Here is an 18,362-nt window from a genome sequence, read left to right as displayed (position 1 = left end):
AAGGGGAGAGCTGTTTATCTAGAGTGAGGTGTACATCATACAACCTGACAGGCTAAAACATGGTAGTGTTCGTTTCAGTTAACTCTGGGCTCATCTGAAATGGCAGTTAAAAAGGAGCCACTATGTGTGTGGTCTGGGAGGAGGGATAGGATGTAGAGAAAGAGAAAGGGAGGGGGGAGGAGGGGACTGGACAGTGAGAGAGCGATTATTAAGGCATGAAGAGGAGAAACAAAAAGGATGCAAGATGTGGTATGTAAACAGACTGAGAAATACGATCCAATCCTTTCTTGATCTAAATCGGGAGTATTGAGTCCTTGCCAAAAAAGCCTGACTGAACCGAGAGAGAGAGAGGGGGTGGAAGGAACCAAGAAAAGAGAGGGCGATAGAGAAAAGAGAAAAAAAGAGAAAGAGAGAAAAGACAGAGAGAAAATACAGAGACAGAATATTGCTATACTGTACTAGACACAAGGCCCTGTTTCAACTCTACAATCCATCCAATGATCGAACCAAGGTCAGCTGGCCCGCGAGGTGTCTGACAGTCTAGAGGACGATCTGTCCTGAGCCGCGATCTCAACCTTACCCAACACCACCGCCATTAACCCTCCACCGCCATTTCCCTGTCGTCGACAACAGACGGGATGGACAGCAGTGCCTGATCACAAAAGGGACGTTTTTTTTTTGGTTATCTCTGTGTTTGTAGAAGGTGTCTTACCACTGGGTGCAGGGAGTAGTGGATTCTGAAGCCAGGCTCAGAGGGGAAGTACTCGTCAGAGATGAATCGCACTCGGATCTGACTGCCTTTGGATGTGTGGCTGGCTGGTGCCTCTGACCCACACCAGCGGCCTAGGATGGTGTCTTCAGATGGCTCCTCAATCTCCACAAAATCATACCTAGAAAAAGGGCCAGGGAGAAAGAAGGAAAGGGAGAGAGAGGAGGGAGAGAGGCGGTTTGGCTAAATGTGTGTGGTCCTCGGAATTCACACAGCCTTTGAGGACAGGGTGTAAAGTTGGCATGCACTGAAAGAAAGCGAGCACTTCATGCATGCATCACACAGAAAACTGGGGACTTGCAAAATGTGTCTATCTTCTGAGACACTATTTAATTGCTATGGAAATCCAAAGGGTTTCATGGTTCCTTCTCTCAGCATGGGTGAATTTCTTTACTCATGGAGTACAATGCTATTCAAAAAAAGGAGATAGGTCTTGGTTTTTGCCAATAAGAAGTTACATTCCTGGAAGTCTATGGGAACAGCTACCATTGCTATCAGTTACTGTAGACTTCTAGCAATTAGGCTAGCGCTAGTGAGCATTGGTCCGCTAAACTACCTACAACTTCATACAATTTCATAATGCAATTCAAATTGTGAATTGTAAACCAAAATCTGATAACGCTCAGAAAATAAAAAGCATCACTTACAGATTTCAAACTATCCCTTTAACGTAAAGTCAGTCTGTGTCTCTCCTCAGCCATATTACACCTCAGAGAAGCTGTCCTCTCCTCCGCCCTACCTTTCATTCAGGAGATTTTGCTTTAACAGCTTCTAAAAGCAAGGCCTGAGGCTGACAGGGCCTCCGCAGGGAGTTATGGGCAGCAACATGAATGAGAGACTGAATTAAATGCAGAAAATGTGAGCTTGTGTGTTCATTCCGCTAGCAACCTCAGGTGGGTTGGGGAGGGAGCAGCATTAGTGGCCGTCACCTCTGGTTAGAGATAATTGTTTTGAAGCAAACGCATGGGACAGGCTATTAGGCTAATGTGGAACACCATAAGTCTTTTGTTGAGCTTTGGATTTGCGTTTTAATTAAACATGCACTCATTAGCGATAGCATGGCGCTACCACTCACGACGATGGATCTTGGGCCCTTAAAGCAAGTAATTTTTTCCTGTGCCATTCTCTACAGTTTGCTTGGAATTACAGGACCACTTTGGGGAGTTGGGGAGAAAAGACAATAGATATCTGGAGAAATGTGAGTCTGTAGTTGTGTTTTGGGTAATGTGTTGACGTGTAATGATCTTTTTACTGTGGGTATTCAGAATATGATCTGTACTGCTGTTGTGTATGTTTTTTTTAATTTTTATGAAAATGACAAATCATATTTATAAACACCTTTTTTGTCTAGTGAAATATATGCAATTTTCATTCCAGAGCAACAAGAGGTGACAACCTCTGAAAACACAACTGTTCCAGAAAACCATTGATGTGACTCTTCGATATTGATTAACCACGGCTTTTAAAAAACATTCCAGGCTTGTGAGCCTTGTGTCTTTCAATTTTTTCTGTGTGGAACCAATGATCCCAGGAGCTTTTAATAAACACTTATTTCACAGTCCACAGCTAAGTCTGGTACTAATCACTCTAGTGCTGTTGACAGGCACACTTACCTGTTATCCAGCACTGCCAGTGCAGAGATTTGGCTACCAAGGACTTGGTTTACATTTTCCGTCTGCCTGACAGTTTCAGTTTGAGCACTTTTTTTTTAAACCAACACAACTAAAAAGGGATTTGCTCTAATTTTAAATAAACCCAGACCAACACATTTCCTGGCGTGGTTTTGTTTAACCTGGGAAAGGTCACGAAGTAGGAAGAGAAATTGGGCTAAACGAAGTTTCACATAGTAAAGTCGCTTAAAGCGTTTAGCTATACACGCGTGTGTGTGGTTAGCATGCAGAAATGGATACTCACAGGTCCCATTCTCACACTACTTAACCACAATAAAATGGTGACTAACTTCTCTATTCATTTGTGTTTAGACTTGTAGCTGGATCTACAATTGTGTGATGTTCCCTGCGCATCTCATAGCCTTCATTCTCAGAGAATCTCTCTTATAATCAATGTTGGTATTGTAATTATCACTATATCCAAATTGAATCAAAACTGAATCAGAATTGGGAGATCAGTGCCTATAACCAGTCCTACTTTTTCATTTTTAACACAGCCATTTTTCACAGTGGGTTTTACATGGAACCAACAAGGGTTCTGCCTAGAACTAAAATAGGGCTATGCTATAGGGAGAAATAATGTTGTCTGAACTAATGTTTTTAAGGGTATCCTCAATCAGCATTGGTTGCTGTCAACATGAACCCCTTGACACGGTGCACAGGGCAGCGAGGCAGGACAGGACAGCGAGGCAGGACAGGACAGCGAGGCAGGACCGGACGGTGAGGCAGGAGGGAGCCCTGCAGGATCTAACTGATGCCAGAAACACAGGGCCTCGTGGCTTATTGATATTGCGGTGCAACCTGCTTATTACATTGTTTCATTTGTCCAGACCCTCCAACATAGCCTGTTTATTCACCAGTCCACTGACGTACAGTGGATATAAAAAGTCTACACACCCCTGTGAAAATGACAGGTTCTTGTGATGTAAAAGAATGAGACAAAAATAAATCATGTCAGAACTTTTTCCACTTTTAATGTGACCTATAATGTGAACAATTCAATTGAAAAACAAACTGAAATCTTTGAGGGGGAAAAATAAAAACCTTACAATAACTTGGTTGCTTAAGTGTGCACACCCTCTTATAAATGTGGATGTGGCTGTGTTCAGAATAAACCAATCACATTCAAATGTTAAATAGAAGTCATTACACACCTGCCATCATTTAAAGTGACTCTGATTAATCTCAAATAAAGTTCTGCTGTTCTAGTAGGATTTTCCTGACATTTTCTTAGTTGCATCTCAGAGCAAAAGCCATGGTCCACAGAGAGCTTCCAAAGCATCAGAGGGGTATCTCGTTGTTGAAAGATATCAGTCAGGAGTCAAGGGTACACAATAATTTTCAAAGCATTAGATATTCCATGGAACACAATGAAGACAGTCATCATCAAGTGGAGAAAATATGGCACAACAGAGACTTTGCCAAGAACTGGACGTTCCTCCAAAATTGATGAAAAGACGAGCAGAAAACTGGTCAAGGAGCCTTCCAAGAGGCCTATAGCAACATTAAAGGAAGTGCAGAAATTTCTGGCAAGTACTGGCTGTGTGCTACATGTGACAACAATCTCCTTTATTCTTCATATGAATGGGCTATGGGGTAGGGTGGCAAGACGGAAGCCTTTTCTTACAAATAAATACATCCAAGCTCGGCTGAAGTTTGCACAAAAGAAAAGTCCCCCAAAAGCACATGGGTTATGGCCATAATTCCAAAAGGTATGTTCGGCACAAAAAGTACAAGGCACATCAACCAAAGAACACCATACCCACAGTGAAGCATGGTGGTGGGAGCATCATGCTTTGGGGCTGTTTTTTTCAGCTGGAAACGGGGCCTTAGTCAGGCTGGAGGGAATTATGAACAGTTCCAAATATCAGGCAATTTTGGCACAAAATCTTCAGGCGTCCGTTAGAAAGCTGAAGATGAAGTTCACCTTTCATCACGACAACGAACCAAAACACACATCAAAATCCACAAAAGCATGGCTTCACCAGAAAAAGATTAACGTTTTGGAATGGCCCGGCCGGAGCCCAGACCTGAATCCCATTGAACATCTGTGGGGTGATCTGAAGAGTGCTGTAATAAATTCAAAAGGTGCTTCAACAAATAATTAGTTTAAGGATTTGCACACTTATGTAACCAGGTTATTGTGAGTTTTAAATTTTTCCCCCTCAAAGATTTCAGTTTGTTTTTCAATCGAATTGTTCACATTATAGGTCACATTAAAGGTGGAAAAAGTTCTGACATGATTTATCTTTGTCTCATTCTTTTACATCACAAGAACCTGGCATTTTAACAGGGGTGTGTAGACTTTTTATATCCTCTGTACCTGCACACTCCCACACGTTGTCTACGAAACACACATGCTCAGAGACCCATTGAACTGTAGCTGTGTGTCAGTTTGCTGCTATGCATCCGCTAGATTTGGGCAGAATGTTTTCATTGCCTCCCAGACAAGCTGAATAGTATATGAGCATCTCAACTATAGAAGACCCCTTCCCGTGTTGAGGATGACTGTTCACTGGAGGCACTCTCTCACTCGCACAACCCCTCCCCGCCCTTTTATTTGTATTATCCCCCACTACTGACGCTAATTAGAAAACCAAGGATCTGACTCTTATTTATTTACTGGCTGTTGTGCTGTGAGGCACCATAGCAACAGGGCTGTGCATGTGAATGTTCGCCCTTCACATATTTCAGCTTTGATTCCTATGGGAGGACACGGAATGCATTTTTAACAGACCTGGAGAGACTGGAGATGTGGTGGAATGGTGTAAAGCTGACAAGAGGGCGCGTGGGCGTGTCTGTCTGTCTGTAAAAGACAGGAAGTGAGAGCGAGAGAGAGAGAAGAGCGTAAGCAAGAGTGTGTGTGTGCACTTATCTGTTTGCCATTCTGGCCATTTGTGCGTCTTAAGACCTGATTCAATAAAACTTGTTCTTGGGGCGAAAAATGACAAATGACAGGAGAGAGGTAGAAGTAGTTATGAATTGTATGACCCTGCAAGACCAAGTTTCTCTAATCTGCTTCCTTCCTTGGGGACTGCAGTCTTGTCCAGATGTGGGGCTGGCCAATGGCTGTCAACCCTCAATCTGCCCCATCGTGGGACACACTACCTAGTGCATGACCCCACTCATCAGAATACATCCTCCCTTACCTGGCTACTCAAACTCCTTGCTCTGTCCAATCACTCCCCCCTTCTCCACGTCCTAATGTGTTCTACACAAGGAACCTGGACCTAAGCACCGCTGAGATCATCTCTGTTCTACACAAGGAACCTGGACCTACGCACCGCTGAGATCATCTCTAGATAATAAAACAAATCTGAACGTTCTTTGGTTCTCAAAAACAATGGGAACTGTCTGATTGGTCCCAAAACCAGATGGGTTAGGCCAGAACCAGAACACAGTTTTGGGTAAAGCAACATTTGAGTAGGGGTTCTAATCCTGGTGTCATGGCAACATTACCAACCTGGCCCTATTCCCATTATGGCCACGTAATAATTTCCCTCATTCCTAATTGGCCAATATCTCTCAGCCTCATAGCTAATGTCTGGGAAGCGTTCTAGCAGAAAGGCCGCCAGTCATTGCTCAGGTGGGTACAACAAAATCTGTCTTGTCATACATCCTAACTGCCATCAGGGGGCTCTCAAACAGTAGCCAGGCTGTCTAGATTGCACAGGATCCCCCCATGCCAGCAGAGCAGTCAGGCCCGATGTACTGGAGCCATGACGCTGAGTATAACGCAAGAATGAAATCGATCGCGGACCAGGTCAGCACCGCCGTTCCAAATGAATGGCAACAGAGGCAAAGTTAGCTGGCAAATTGAAGGGGAGGTATTAAATTAGGCAGGTGAGGCTTTGAGTCCGGTCACAGGCTTTAGCCGAGACAAACAACCTCGCTGTCATTTTGTCCAATCACGATGGCCGTTCACGGAGAACTCGCTGCTGACTAAATAAGTATCCACACTCCGTGGCCGCGGGGCCCCGAGGCAAAACAAATCACTTGGGTGCGGTGCTTTTTTTAAATATTCATCAACCGCCACATGATGCAGTGTTTCACGCTCCCAGCCGGACTGCCTTGGCCAGCAGACAGAACCGGGCAAGTCCTGACGGAAAGAGTCTGAGCCTGCTGAATTGTAAATGAGGCTGGACATCTACGCTATGGACTGATGTCAACACACAGCCTCTCCATTGTCATGGTAATACAGAAAATAAGAAAATAGAACATCCATCTCACATACCAGATGACACAAAACATGAAGACTCACCTAGTAAACACATGTTATATGGACAGTGTGTCACGTGCAGGATAAGTTTAAAGAACAAGGCACACAAGCTGTTCTTTAAGTCACCATGATTCTAAGAGGGCCTGGACACAGTGCTCGCCATGTTAGACTAGCAATTAACCACAAATCCTGAATCTTGTTGCTATTATGCACACATCCGGTTTGTAAATTGATGGTTATGATCGTACTTGCATATTCCATCCTCGGGGTCTTCTAGGCCGAACCTCTCGTCGAAGGACAACTGGATTCTGTTGTCTCCAGAGGCCACGAGTCTCCAGACCTGAACAGTACTCCTGGGGTAGGTGAGTGGGAAGTCCGGACTGTGGATCACTCCCTCTCCTGTGACGGTGATTACCTTCTCATGCTGGGAATCTTGGACTCCTTCGAAAAATAAAGGTGGGAAATGGGTGCGTTACTGTTATGTTACATTTTGGTCGGTTGAAGTGTCGCATGAGGGAAGACTAAAAACAGAGTCTAAAGATTAAGACGGAATGGTAAATTCTGTTCCTGCTGAAGTTATAATTGTGTTTTTGTGAAAGATGTTGGCCTTTTTGGAAGGCCATGTATTGGAATAGGAAAATACCATACTTAGAACACTAAACCTTGTATTCATTTTTGGGAATGGGATAGAAGGTCTAAAAGATCCAATATAATACTTAACATACTAAAACAGGAAAACCATGATGGTACGGAAAAAAAGAATAATAATATCTCTTAGAAAAAGAGGCGAAATGCATTCAGTGTTCTGCCAGGCAAAATATGCAAACACTTAACGGATAAAGAATAATTTATTACACAGAGGCTATGTGCTACCAGCTGAATTGCTTCTTTACTGAATATTGATCGTCAGATCCTCTGATTATGTTTAAAAAGTAATAAATGTAGTATTAAAAGTACAACTTATTAAATGGTTTTGGGTTAAATTGAAATGCAGAGACCAGAGTTTTATGTTCTGCTGATGCAGCAGACACAGTAATCCCACCCTTAAAAGCATTTGTTTTACTCACAATAACTCAATTTCTGTTAGGTAAGAGTGCAGGTATAAAAGAAAACACTTGAAACATGTTAGGTAGGCTTGCATGTCTGAAAAAGAGTAATGTCTTCTATTCTGTGTTCTATTCTCACCCATAAGCTTTAGTTTACTCTCATGGATCGCAAGCTTGTAGGACATATAAACACATTTTCAATATTGACCTGGGTACTAAACAGCCTTTTTCTGGGTTAATATGACACAATTTGGCCTTGACTAAATAGAAGGGAAGAAAAACAGGCTGCTTTCTACAAAGGAATGGGGCAATAATGTTGATCCCATAGATTTCGGCAAGACCAGACTGTGATGCTCAAAGCAGCACAGATCTGAGGTAACTTTCACCTTGACCTTTGAGCTAGAGACAATGGTCTTCTTTGGTCAAACATTTGTCCACTGCCTTCGCCTAACCAAGAATAGCAACATTTAACTTCATATTAGGAGTAAATAGTAAATAGTTGGAAAACTCTCCAGTTTGAGGTGTATCTACATGGCACCCTACATGTGACCTTTCCCACAAAAGCAAAGTATTTGAGTGACTTACAGCCAGAGTGATAAAAAAACAAAAACATAAAAGCTTATCAAAAGAAGCTCCTTCCCGACAAATGTTAATACAAATCTCTCGCTGCTGTCAATTGTGATGCTGCATCTCCTGTCTCCATAAATTCCTGTGAGGCAGGGGGTCAGTACAATGGAAGAATGTTTGTATGAAGCAGGGGGTCAGAACAATGGAAGAATGTTTGTATGAGGCAGGGGGTCAGTACAATGGAAGGATGTTTATATGAGGCAGGGGGTCAGTACAATGGAAGGATGTTTATATGAGGCAGGGGGTCAGTACAATGTAAAGATGTTTGTATGAGGCAGGGGGCCAGAACAATGGAAGGATGTTTGTATAAGGCAGGGGGTCAGTACAATGTAAGGATGTTTGTATGAGGCAGGGGGCCAGAACAATGGAAGGATGTTTGTATGAGGCAGGGGGCCAGAACAATGGAAGGATTTTTGTATGAGGCAGGCGGTGTGACAGCTTTTTAATGTGCTCCTCGTGTTGGGCCGGTTACGCCCCGGGCCCCACAGCTAAGGGGTCTAAATTCACACCACTTCCACATCCTCTCTCTGAATCAGGGCCTGTCACAATACATTGTCAATAACCTGTCTTTCCTTCTACTGGCTCACTGGCCCATAATGCACTGCCTGCCTCCCACCTGAGCCCCCACCCATAAGGCAATAGCAAGAGGAACCATTCTCCTAGCAATGATGATTTTATGTGATGTATAACAGAGCTTGACTACAGACAAACAATGTGAATATGAGGAAGGTGAAGTGCAGGACTTCAGTTAGGCATAACAGTATTTCCATTCTCTAATCAAGCGTCAGGCAGAGCAAATTGCAAGAGTCACACATTTTAGATCTTGCTGCCTTAGTTTGATTTGACAAAGGAATTTGTACATTGTTTTATGCAGTGGAAATAGTGGACAGAGCCTTGGGCCAGTAACTAAAAGGACTCTGGTTAAAACCCTGAGCCGACAAGTTGAAAAATCCCTCCTGTAAACTGTTCTGGATAAATGTCGGCTGAACGCCTGACATGACCCACGCCCCTTCACTCTTACAGGGAAGTAAAAAAGCTAATGAATGGTCTTTTTGAAGGAACGTGCCATTGGACGTTTGTTCGCGTATTGAACTTATGACTAACCATTTTGTGGAGCTGGATGGTTTGGGTGGTGTCATTTGCACTTATACTGTGTAAATTACGTTGCCATATATACTGTAGACAAGAGTGACTTCCATCCGCCAAGCATGATTCATGGCTAGCTCATTTGCTTTTGATAGAAACAAAAACACAGGCCATGAGAGGTTTGCCCTGGTTGTTGACTGTGTTGGTTCTGGACAATCTCAAATAATGATTCAATGTGAACCCCAAAACCGCACTCGGAGAGTCCAAGGACAACACTGCTGACAGAGGGAGCGGTCCACAACTGAGGAAACCTATGAGTAAGGGTTTGATCCAAGATCCAATTTGCTTTGATCCACAGCAACGCAGATTTTACATCAAGATCTGCATCAGTGACAGACACAATTCGTTCCTCTGGAAATAAATACCCAGTTGTCAACCAAAGAAATTAAATACAAAATTGTGATGACAACACTTAGTGAGATAACACACTGACATCAGAATCTGTCGAAAGACTTTGATGTTTCCGTTTAGCATTGGTGGCGTGCCAGGTATGGAAGAGACACTCAAAAAAGACCAAAACACATCGCACGTCAAGACTTCTCACTTAAACCCTGGTACCTTCACACAAGTCAAAATATACTGGCATTAAACACCAATCACAGCCAGGAAAAAATCTTCTTGTTCCAGCAAGAAGAATCTTGCACTCCCCCCGGAGATAGAAAACTGACATTTTGTGCAATATATGATATATAATTTCACACAAAAGCGATTATTACGCTTCAGGCAGTATTACATGGGCGTACGCACACCTCAGATACACCTCTTACAGAAGACAAAACACTTAATGTTCTCAGCCTCAGATAAACAGATCATCATTTATCCCTCAGCCAGCTTTAACTTCCTTGATGTCTTTGATGTTGTTAAAAAAGTTTGATAGCTCTTTTCATCTTGCGGTGCAAGTTATGGCAGCACAGAGCCCATTTGATTGACTAATTGCTTGCTATTCATTGGCTGCCAGGGCCACTAACAGCTATAGGACCAGCAAGCTGATAGGCTCTTTAATGCTATTAAGGCCAGGTCTTCCATCACAATGGCATGTCTTTAATTATCTTCCTGTTACAGTGGGGGGAACAGAAAGGCTCATAAAGTACATAATGATTAATGTGAAAATATGTGTTCCTTTAACTCACAACCTAAGATATACTGTATATACGAACATGTGCAAGAATAGTAGAATACAGATGGTTTTAATGTAGGTTGAGCAAATAACAAACCCCCTTAAAAACATACATTGTGCAATTATACATAGACACATGCATTTTGGAACCATTCCCAAACGTAATTCCTTGGGAAAAAAATCTGTTAAATGCTGAATGGAATGCTTGTTTATTAAGCCTGCAATTAAGGTTAAAACGTAAAAGTAAAGTTTGCCCTCAGTGTCGGTGAGACACAGTCAAAGAGGGAGAAAGGATATTTAAAATAAAGAGGGATTATGCCCTGATTCTTTTTTTTCCATTTAGATACACAGGCAGACAAAGGAAATTCTACTCCATCTACAAACCAGAAGGGATATTATATTTCATGTTGAACCGTTTAAACCCACAGTCTGGTAAATCATAGAAATCAAGTTATGTTTGCAAGTGAAAATGCAATTTGCCGCTAGCCCACTGAAGGTACAGTAACCTAGGCTTTTACTGTAGTTAATGGGGAGATGGAATACTTAGTTGCATATAATTTTGTCATGGCTCAGTTTAACCGTGCCAGACGCATGGAACATGAAGAGAGAAAAAAACATATTTACAATAATATCTTTTTTATTTCCCTGTTTTTTTTTTTACATAATCTTAGAGAAGGATGAGAGAACGTACAATAAATATTACTAGGAACTGCCTTGTCTGCAGTGTTGAAAGTGTCAATGCATTTCTGGGTCTCACACGGGTAAAACATCAATTAGAGCTATGCCATTAATCCTTTGTAGTTCACTGCCTCTGTGCTGCCAGGTTCCTCAGCAGTTTGAGTGGCTCCAACTTTTCATTACTATCTCATAAATAATCCAGGTTTTAAGAAAGTTACCCTTTCAACTTTTCCATTAACCTGGCATTCATTTGGACACTGTATGCTGGTACACATGGACCTCTCAGCCCGTCCCTTTGTGGGTGAAAACCAGACTTCCATATGACCTCACTCTCCAGGTTAACCAGTGTCACATAATGATCACAGACTCGTCCCCTGAGTGAATTACCTCAAACATGACTTTTCCTTGACCCACTTCGCTTTTTTTTCTGCAAGGAAAGTGTAACCGCGATTTAGGGAGGATGTGAGTTTTGGATAAATAGGCCTATACAGTGGTACCATTGTGCTTTGTTCACGCGTTACTGAGTTACCTTTCGGGTCCACTCTGCCGCTGTTAATGATTAACCTTCCCATGGCCAAGGAAAAGACGACAGAGTGTGTAGATCCACACAGACATTGAGGAACAAAGGAACATTCCCATCAATTACAATAACTCAGAGGGAATTTTAATTTGATTTCAATAATTTCTGTCACCTCTTTAAATTCACATGAGTTGAGACATAACATATACTCTTGAATATCAGGTTTAGGTAATAAAAACATATGTGAAACTTTAACTTTCAGTTAATTCCATTAACATAGCTGCTGATCCAACCAATTTATAATGTGAACGTGAATGCTAATGTATATTCTATAATTTATATTTCAAAGGTTTTAATAAATTTCCTTTGGACGATTGACAGTTTCATTAACTGAGTCAACTTTTTTAATTTGAAGACCTCCAACTATCTTTGTGGTACGAATTGGAAGGTGGAATTCAAACATATTAAGAAGTTCAACTTCTTAAATGATACCCCATTCAAAATAAAATGAAAAAAAATGAAAGAAACAGGAAGTAATGCTCTCCATCGACAGACAAAGACAGTCAAAACAAACCTGTATAAAGTAATGACAGGCAAAACAAACGCCTTTAGGTCTGAGCTATAAAATTATACACATCTGAGTTTAGGTATTTTCAGAAGGAGGTTATTGACATAAAAAATAAAAATTGAAATAACTAAATTATTATAGGAGTTTGAAAACAATGTTTTTTCAGGTTTTAATGTGTTAACTTTGAGCACCTTTATCTCCTGAATGATTTGGCTTTGTTGCCACTTCTACCATGGGTAAACATGTCTGGAATATCTGACTAAATTAAAGGGATGCAGAACCTGATTGAAATCATTATGGTCACAACGGTAAACAAAACTTTACATACTCAATCATAATCAAGAGCACGTAGACCACACATACAAACACACACACACACACACACACACACACACACACACACACACACACACACACACACACACACACACACACACACACACACACACACACACGTCAACACACAGCGGTAAACACACAAACGTGAAAAGGCACTCAGTGCTTTCTTCCGTGGAATGTGAGTTTTAACTAAACATTACAGCATCTGGCTTAACTGTAACATCAAAACCCCTTCCCGTTTTCATTATTATATAATACATATGTCACATTAAAGAAACCCTCTAGCCCTGAGCTAATCTAGGAGAACTGCAGAGACATGCTATGGACCAGAAGTAGCTAAACCCCCAATAGGTCGGCAGCACTCAAGCCAGACCACAGAACTTAAACTCTGACCAAACGGTAAGCACTCCGCTCAGAGTTTAAGGCAAGGTTCTCCAGAAGAGGTTGCAGTAATAATTCCCGGGTTTCAGTTGGCATTGGTCAGAGTTAAACTGTTTCCAGCTCTTTCCAGTTGCCACGGAGGGCACTGACACGAGAGTCACACTTGTTAAGTGGAAACAAATAATTGTAGCCACGTAACGGATGGCAGTAATCAGACAATTCAGCCACGCTCACTCGACTGTCCTGCCACTGTCTCAGACGTCAAGCCTAAATAGTTTTGACAGCAATTTCCGTTCCTGTGAAAGGACAGCAGAACCATTAGGGGCACTTAATGAAAATAGTTTTTAATGTTACCCGCGTTGCCCAATAATCGCAAGTCACTATGAGTCCCTTAGCGACTCTGTCCAAGCCGCTTTGCTCAGGTAATGAAACAATACCCCCCCAGCCCTAGCCGTAACCCCCACCCCCTCTCATCTGTTGTGTATTAAAACTTAGAAATGGGAACTACAGGTGTAGTAAATTCTAGGCCCTGCTTTAGGATATTGACAGATTTTATGGTTTACAGTCGGTCAGAACCGCCCCCCTCCCCCCCACAGAAACAATAAAATGGAATGTTCCGTTATAAAAATAATTTGGCTGCAAGAGGCAGCTGCCTCCCGTAACGATTCAATCTGCGGGACATACGCTTGTGTATGAGATTAAACAGGAAGTGTGACGGCTTCGACACCTGAATCCCCTGCTGAGGTCACCGATGCTACTGTGACGGCTGGTGAGGCAGGGAGGACAGAGTACGCATGGCTGGCTCGTAACACGGTGCGTGTGTGTGTTCCTACACCTATACAGTATGTCTGTTTCTAGAAAGCTATAAGTCACAGGTGTTTCATTGACAACGTGCGTCAACCCTTTGACAATACAGTCATAGTTTACAGCGGGTTAGTATTTACAGAGAAGACAAACACAGGAGAATTCCAAGGGCTATTGACTACATGCCTTATAAAGACAGTAGACTCACAGGCTGGTAACACTTCTAACAGGAAATAAGTGTCTCCTGCTAACTTTGCCTCACCGAAGAAACTCCATTCAGGAAGAGTAAAAGCTTTAAACGCAAATAAGAAACCACATCCGAGTGGGATTTGAATGTTGATGGTCTGTTTTGAGGATTATTCAGCGTAAGACAAAGCTGGTGTTGCATTAAAGAGATATTTCATTTCAAAATGCCTTTGTTTCAGTCTCAACAGTAACAAAACCTCAACGGCCCATAGTCCCAGTAGATACAGTACCCATCCCAATCCTGTAAAGAAAGCTCCCTGACAAAGTAAGGGGGTAATCTCACCCTGTCAGTCACAACACAGGCCCGGGAGTGCCCATCTGTCAGCACGTCCTGCTGAAGCACGGCATAACATCCGCGGATGCTATCAGGTGGCCAAACCCGACACCGCAACAAGAGTGAGCGGGCAAGTGCGCGCTGAGCTGGGGGGGGGGGGGGGGGGCAAAATCATGTTTCGAGTTCTTGGGACACTTTGTAACCCTCAACAAATGACCAGACTCTTTAATATTTTCTGTCTGTAACCGTCTTGCAGGCACTTAGTTAGAGTTTCCAGGCAGGAACGTCCAACTACGAAGCATGTGGAAACACCACACAGCATCGCTATTCCCACTTGATTCCCACTGCAGTACGCACTGCATGTTAGACATTAGGGAACACTGCAAAGCTGTTAGTCACATGGACAGCTTGTAAACCTAGATTTTCATTTATTAGCTCTGGTTGGTAAGGAGGAAAATTATCAACTGACTATCAAAATATTTTCTTGGATGATATTAGAAATATTCGATGACTCCAGTTATATAAGTAAATCGATTTGCTGGGTAGATAAGGTTATCTAGCGCTGGTTGGGTGTACCGGTGCCAAACGCCAGGGCGTGCCCCTTTTCCACCTTGCTATCTATATTAGGTTTTACACACTTCCATTTCCAGAAGTTCAGCAATGTTTGGCACATTGTATTGTTGCAATACTGCACACTGAGTCCTGTAAGTCATAGATTCATGAGGATCATAGAATCCAGAGAATCAATACATATGGTATATGGATAATATTTTAAGATGAGCCCTCAACCCTAATGCTTTGACTGATGTGCCTTATTTAGCAGGTACATAGGGACCATGTAGACTTGAAGTACACAATTAAAGTAAATATCAAGACCTTTACTTTGATTGGATGCCTGGAGCTGTGTATCAGCATTGCTTTAAAATGGATGAGTCACCTAAGCTCAATGAAGACCAAAGTAGTTATTTGAGTGGCATCCAGAATCCAAAATGAATGGTATATGGATTGAACCACTGAGTTGAGTTAGAATGAATGGAGTTTGAACTACTGGATTGGCAGTACACCCTTTAGGTATTCTGGTGGTGTTAAGGCAGCTTAAGAAATCAGAAAAACAAATATTGATTCACATGAATACAGGAAAGCACTTTTGTCTTCTTTCAGAAACACATTTCTCTGGTTAAAAGTATACATGAACCACTGAAGCTTGAACAGGTCTTTAAAAGTGGCAGCTACTGCAAGATATGCATTTGTTTGTAGTAATACAGGCATAGTCTAAATCTCAGTAAGAACTTGCTCGATGTAAAAGCATGCATGTGAGAGGAACAAATGTAACTTGAACATTTACAATCAATTCTTCCAATGTTAGCCCATGTGATGTGGCCTGCCAGAATGTGTGAGAATGTGTGAGAATGTGTGAGAATGTGTGGCTGTGTGAAAATGAGACACACCAAGCTAAATTGAAGTCTTTCAACACTTCGACTCTTGCCATTTTAGTGACTGAATTTTACCCAACACTTGGTCTCTGCTCGGGTTACAAACGGTTCCAGTCCCTCCACGATTTGGGCGAGCCTAATTAGTGCTGACACTGGTGTCTGGACTTAAAAAAAAAAAAAAGATCAGGTGTCCCTCTCCCCACCTCACTGATACTTTCACTACAGGATTTCTATTTGTGTGTAGGCAACAGCTTGACCCCTGGGATTTTGACCCCTGATCCCTGGGTTTGCACTTAGACATGACATCACCTGTGTGCCAGCCATCACGGAGAAGCACAAGCTGCTATCTGATCAATTCCGCTGAACATTTCTTTAACAGTTCCTTTTGAGTTTATTAGCCCAGAGTTCATTCAAAGCACCTATGACAATGTCCTTCTTATTAGAGTTCACTCGCTGCCCACAGAGTTATCACACAAACATATTCATCCCTTTAAAGAGGGCAATGTTTGTAGGCCTCCTACGACTTATTCTGACTTATTCTGACTGAATTCAGCCCTAAGAAAATGTAATAATGGTATTTGACAGTGACAGTAACTCTCACTCCCAGCAGCTGGGATGGCAGGGTCGCCTAGTGGTCTGGAGCATTGGGCCAGCAGACCAAAGGTTTAATCTACAAACAGACCAAGGCAAAAACTCTGACCTTAACTGCTCCCAGGTGATTGCGCTCACATACCAGGTAAAATAACCAGGTAAAAAAAAACAACCCTCACAACCAAACATACAGTACATTTTGTGGGAAAGTCAAGTTGAGATCTATAGCTACTTTGCTAAAACGAAGGTAGACTGTTTACCAAAAAAGATTACATCAGACCTTTCATTGTTGTGGGTGACCAGATTTAACTCCATTTATGCATTAGCCGTCAACACCATGAGTAGATATCTAAGGTAATTCTTGTTTTGCAGTAGACGTAATAGGTTTGGAGTAGACGGGAGGGTTCAAGACATCTTCCAAACACAGGGAGACAAGGTTGACCCTATGTCTGGCTCAGCACCAGTCCGTTGAAAGACAAGCCATGTCTTTTTTTTTTTGAAAGCTCCCTACACAGCTGTGCAGTCTTATGGTGGAGACAGCTCCGGGCTGCTTTGTAGTCACATCTGTTGAAACAGACAGCTGGATGTTTGGAGTAAATTACAGTTTTATGTAGGCAGGCCATATTGACACACAGCTTACCTATCTAGATCCAAAGACTCCTAAAGGTTGATTAGAGACCCAAGCTGAACGGAGTGGAGACCGAAGACAGACGGGCGATTCCGGGACTCCTTTGTAAATAGCCTACCTTCACAGGCCCGAAGGTAGAACACTTTATTCACAATGACCACCTTGAAATAGTTCCACAGTGGAGGTCTTAATAACATGTGAACTGAACGTATAAGAGAGCTGGGTCAACATTTTGAGATGCTTTCAACACAGAAAGTGCCAAAGTCTTCTATATCTCCGGTTGCAGCCTGGACAATACCGACATTCACACTTCATATAGAGCCCCAACTTCATACATATTCCTCCCAGAGTCCATTACTGGTAATCTTAGCTTATAAATGAAAAGGCCTACTTGTGACTTCTCACCAGAGACCACACTTATTTAATTGGCCAACCGCAAGCCCTTGAAAACAGATTGTATTACAGCCATCAAGCAAAAGCCACAAACTGCAGCATTGGTGTAGCTGCAGATTGCAAAGTCAGGAGGTTTAATTTTTTTGTGAATGTAGGTGCAGTATTTCTGTGTTCAAATCAAAATGTAAGACCTAATAGTAGAGGAAGTAAACCTGTCAAAATAACACAAAAAGTGATCTTTTAAAATGTCTTTATATAGCAAATGTGTCTAACATTAAATTCATTTGTTGAAAAACTATGTGGACCTCTAATCAGCTCAACAAAGTGTAAATGTTCATTGAGTAAGATATGGTCATTAGACATCATTTACTGTGGAGAGTATCTGTCTGAAAAGTGCCCCACCTTGCCTAAGAAGGTGATGTTGGGTAATTGACATTCTCACCCATTTACACAGTAGCAAAAAGGAATCTCTGATACAAACCTGGCAAAATATCCTGTTCATCGAAATAAAATGTATTGTAAAAAATCTTCTGAAACATATTTAACTAATCACTTAAAAAACTACTCCAGTCAACATTCATCCATAACTTAATATTCGGCAAAACCCTATCCTAACCCCCACAACCCCCACAACCCCCACAACCCCCACAACCCCCAAATAACTACAAATGCATCTAACGCGTTTTGTAGAGTTACAAGCTTTATGTTATCATTGCATGCATTCAATATGTAGCCAACTGAAACACCAGTGACCACTTAACTGAGTGGGAAACACACTTAACCCACTTGAGTGGATTCATCTAGAATTTCACATACTTCATCTCCACTTCATCTGTTAATATGACTTATAATATAATAGATCTGATCACATGAGGTCAATTGTATGCAAACATTTTGAAACTTTCTTAACTTT

General features: G+C 42.0%; 1 protein-coding gene across 1 annotated transcript in view; it reads right to left on the bottom strand.

Moving 5' to 3' along the window:
- Positions 1 to 18,362, bottom strand: part of pdgfc (platelet derived growth factor c) — a 50,454-nt gene that overhangs the window by 11,423 nt on the left and 20,669 nt on the right. The window contains exons 2-3 of the mRNA XM_010899818.4: positions 6,907 to 7,099; positions 713 to 890 (exon numbers count right to left, since the gene is read on the bottom strand). Of these exons, the coding sequence (XP_010898120.2) occupies positions 713 to 890; positions 6,907 to 7,099 (371 nt within the window). The remainder of the gene's footprint in view (positions 1 to 712; positions 891 to 6,906; positions 7,100 to 18,362) is intronic.

The sequence above is a fragment of the Esox lucius genome, chromosome 4 (genome assembly GCF_011004845.1).
Source record: "Esox lucius isolate fEsoLuc1 chromosome 4, fEsoLuc1.pri, whole genome shotgun sequence".
In the NCBI taxonomy this organism is placed as follows: domain Eukaryota; kingdom Metazoa; phylum Chordata; class Actinopteri; order Esociformes; family Esocidae; genus Esox; species Esox lucius.
Note: the sequence above shows the minus strand (reverse complement) of the source record. Positions and strands in the feature narration are given on the sequence as shown.